We start from the raw sequence: 4,538 nt of genomic DNA on the forward strand, positions 1-4,538 counted from the left end.
CCGCTGCTGCTGCTATCAACTAGCTAAAAAACAGCATAGAACTTTGTTGATATGCCGCAACAATAACAGCAACAGCAACAGCAACAACAACAACAACTAAAAACAAAACAATAACAGCTAAACAACAACAATAATGCTTTGTATTGCAGAAGCAGTCGTTAGTGGTACTTCGCTATTACTGCTAATACTATTTGTTATTATAAGTGTATTGATGACTGATAACAATACGTTGATATTGTTGAATGAAAACCATATTAAGGAAATGGGCTGACAATGGCGAGACAACATATTCATTTGGCTTTTTCTGGCTGGTACTGCTACTATGGTCGAGGTGAACACGACAAGACCTATCATGTTTTTCTCTTGTTACCTCATCTAACCAATCATCAATAATATTTAGCTGGCTGTGTTTTTCCTCGGTAAAGAAGAAAAAGGAGAAAAAAAAGAACAAAAAAGGAATATTAGTTAAATTCATTGAGAATCGCTTTGAGATTGCTTACAGCTAGGGCTGAAGTTGCAAGTGACATCGAAGCAGCTGCAATCTTATCTCTGTTAGGTTATCAAACAGCTTACGAACAACAATTCAAATTACAGAATCGACCTAGCTATCGGAAATTGGCAAGAGATTAGCAAAAAGAGAGGGACTATGTCAGCTTGTAGATGTCATTGATGGGCTGTTGGTGTAGTGATGGTGGTAGTGTTAGCTGTTAGGGTAAGCAATGGGTGGGCAATAATGGTGTGAGCTTTTCCATCCATCTAAGTACCCATTAATGCTCTGAGGAGCAGCCAGCTAATGTCCAATGTCCAAGATCGTAGCCATCACTATCTGTCATAGAATTCTGACCGCCCGCTACAGTGCACTTCCATTTTGTCAGTGCTTTTACTTGAGGTTTTACACAAAAACACCGATACATACACACCCTGACACTTGCCAGTTTTGTTTCATGATATGATAACTTCAAAACGACTCATTCCTTGTCTTATTCCTAATGATACAAAAAATCCTATCACATGAGTTGATAACATCCCATTGCAACTTATCAGTTCATTTCTTTTTCTCTTTATTTTTACCAACTTTTCACATATTGGTAAATGTTATAGTTAATATAACATTATCAGATTGAAAAATTGTTGAAAATTGCTGCTTGTTTCACTTCCGAACACCTTCTATCATTTTGAACTGAGGAAATTTTTTTTTCCTGTTTTGTTCTAGTTTTACGTATTTTAGTGCCTGTTTGTTGGCTTCGTTCATATCATTGAATTTTAGAGGACATAACACTGTATGAAATGTTGTTATATATTCCACTACTGATTTATTTTCGATTAAGTAGAAAGGACGAGATAATATCAGGGTAAGCTTGGATTAATAGGCTTTAAACAAAAACAAGCTTAGGGGTGAATAGATTAGAATTGGATTATGGATATGTTAGCTAATTTTATGTCAAGACCTGAATGGATCAATCCTTTAGAATCATTTTATTTCGGATAAGGCAATGTTGGTCAGGAATCTCGGGAAGATGTACTTGTTCTCATTCCATTGTGTCTCATTAACTTGCCAGTTATGAAAAGAATAGAATTCGTCTGATTATCGATCAATCTTAGAAAAGATGATTGCAAAGCGTGCACTGATAAGGTGTGGTGCTTTGCATATCGATTATTAGTGATTATCACTTCCTACTTATTCCTATTCATAGCGCTATCTTATGTTTACTGAAATTTTTGAAGTTCAACAATAGTTTATAAATTATTACTTAATAATTTATTGTAGTGATGATGAAGAATATCAGAAATGATAACATTATCTTCGTGCTTTTTCTCTTCAAGATACACTTATTCCATTTTCAAAAAATAGAAAACATTTAGCATATTTAAAAAGAAAACATGTCACTTGTTATGAAAACAGTGAAAAATTCCAGTTTAATGATTACAAAATCTTGATTCTATCATTACATTTGCATTTCTATGAACTTTTTATTTCCCACGCTGTTACATTTTGATAAGATATTCATATCTATATTGATATCAATAAGGTAGAAATCGTTCAGGAAATATTTCCGCTAATTAAACAATTAAAACAATGCCATAGATTACTAGTTCATGTTAGCCTGATTCTAAAGCATTATCCAGTGATCGAGTTATTAAAGACAGCAGATGAAAGGTTGCTGGGATTTCTTGCTTATCTAGCATTATCCGGTGATACCATCCGGAATTATGGAAATCACCTTTCCACTTATTTCATCCCATGTAACGCTATCGTTTGGACACAGCGATATTTGTTCCTGTAATAAATGAACTTCGAAAACTTATTTATCTTTATTCTTTTTTTTTCTTCTTTTTACGAGGAAGTCGGATTATCCAACGATAATCTTAGTATGTATTGTTGATTCTGTCTGGATGAATGTTACTTGAAAGTATTGGCTCACTGCCGAAATGTACTTTGAATATTTGATGATGTATATCATTCAATAACAAACAGTTGATATGATGATCAAACATTTCCATCTTTTTCTCTTTTGCTTTTATCAATATTACTTGTTATTCCAATGTTATCATTTTTTTCTTTTCTTTTTCCTCTCTCTCAGCTCATTTCAAATTTAAATAGTTGAAATTTTACATTTAATGGTTTATTTACTATTTAAAATTCATTTACTTTTAGTGCCATTCTTTTTGTGTTTGTGTGAAATACTCGAAACTTTAGCTCTATATATAATATAAAGTAAATCATCAAGAAGCAGAAATAATCGTTGAAATATATGCATGAAATAGTATTCATCCTGCAATATAATAATAATCGTTTTTTTTTTTATGACACACTTTCACCGAAAATACCGGACAAATTTATCTGGAATAACTAGTATGGATAGTTTGAGCCCGAAGATTTCGAATGACATCGTCCAGTTGCGTTTCCTCTGATTTACAATTTTTTTATAACGGCATTGAAAAAGGGAACTCTAATGCAAGGAATTATAGGGATTCCCCGATACACATACATCTCTTCTTTTTATTTTCTCAGATAAGACTTACAAGAAAAGAATCTGAATCGCTCAGAATCTTGCAAAACAACTGAGTCACAATGAAACATATTTGCTTGCAATATATTATCAGTTTAGGTAAACTTCAAAAACTTCAAAAATAGCCATTCACTGAATAAATGGGAAATTAAGTGGTATTATAATAGAATTTTCATCACTGTTCAACGGAAGTAAGCTATAATAGATATGTGATAAAATTTATTGGTGGGATGAATTTTGATAGTTGTTTTGCTGGAAGGAAGCATCGTCATCACATCCCTCCATTCCTCCTCTTCATTTGCTGTCATTTCTCATCCGATACTGCCCATTCATTCTCTTTATCCCCATATCATACCATTTTTTAACCGTCTCCTCCCTTCCTTATATTTCCTCCTTCATAAATGCAGTTTTGGAAATTCTAAAAGTTGCAACCAGAATATGTTAGAACACTAGTCTGCAAAAGTTTCTGGGTTACTAAACATTGATGATTTACCTAGTCTAAATGACCGAAATGACCTGAGCTACTTTTTCGTGACCAAAATGACCAAAATTAAGATGCTAAAGGCAAATTCGTAATTCAAGCAAGGAGGAGGAGAAAGAGGAGGTTAATACTTAACATATTTAATTAATTTTCATTCTCTTTACTTGGTTATTCTCTATTGATCATAGTAAGTTTTGGATCTCTTTGCATTCTTCATATCGAAAACTTGAAATTAATTATGAATTTAATTACCCCTGTAAGCTATGTATTATTGGATGTTTTGTTATATCATAGTGGGAGAGCTTATGGTGCATAATGTTTACAAACAAAACTATTATTTATTTCCCAGATGCACTGCATTGTTCTCCCCGCTTGCTTCTCTCTCTACAATCATTGGAACAGTTAGCACATTACCAAAATATATATATATATATATATATATGTAAATAGCTTTGATAGGCAAGAAAATACATCGTGTGTCTTCCAGGAGCTAACCCTATTTCATTACCTAATCGGTAACAGCATGTCACTCCTTTGGCATTTTCAATCACATTGGAGCAAAATCGATAATTTAATAAATTAAGCATTATTAGCTTTTTGGAAGCTTTCCTTTTGTATGCTAACTTAACTAAAAACCTGAAATATAAAAATATGAAGTTTGGTATACGGAAGAGAGTGTAAAAGGAGAGGAGGAGAAAGTAGTAAGGAGGTGGGCATTGAGGCGCTTGTGACAGTTGACAGGCAAAACGGAAAGCTAAATTGTTGAAAGCTTCATAGCTCAGCTTAATAGTAAGCTTATAGAAGATAGGAGAGGAGGGTCCCCCCTCCTATCCCCCCTTCAACCACATTACACATTATTTTTCTGCAATGCAGTACTTGCCCTTCCCTTGCCAAGCTTTTTCCTCTTCCTTTTCTCTCTATTATCCACTCTATCTACATTGAATTTGCGGAATTCATAAATGTCCTTCCTAATAATTCTTTTGTATACAAATTCTCATCTCATCTCTTCCTTTCCCTCCTTCTCTCTCTTTCTCTTCCCTTTTTTT

At 33.5% G+C, this 4,538-nt stretch overlaps 1 protein-coding gene across 1 annotated transcript; it reads left to right on the forward strand.

Annotated features, from left to right (window-relative positions):
- Positions 1 to 273: 273 nt before the first annotated feature.
- On the forward strand, positions 274 to 630 carry LOAG_12905 (hypothetical protein; the record flags this gene model as incomplete). Its single annotated transcript, XM_003148418.1, has 2 exons — positions 274 to 331; positions 503 to 630. 2 exons carry the CDS (start codon positions 274 to 276, stop codon positions 628 to 630), a joined length of 186 nt encoding a protein of 61 aa, XP_003148466.1.
- Positions 631 to 4,538: the final 3,908 nt, after the last annotated feature.

This window comes from Loa loa, assembly GCF_000183805.2.
Source record: "Loa loa unplaced genomic scaffold supercont3.117, whole genome shotgun sequence".
Classification (NCBI taxonomy): Eukaryota; Metazoa; Nematoda; class Chromadorea; order Rhabditida; family Onchocercidae; genus Loa; species Loa loa.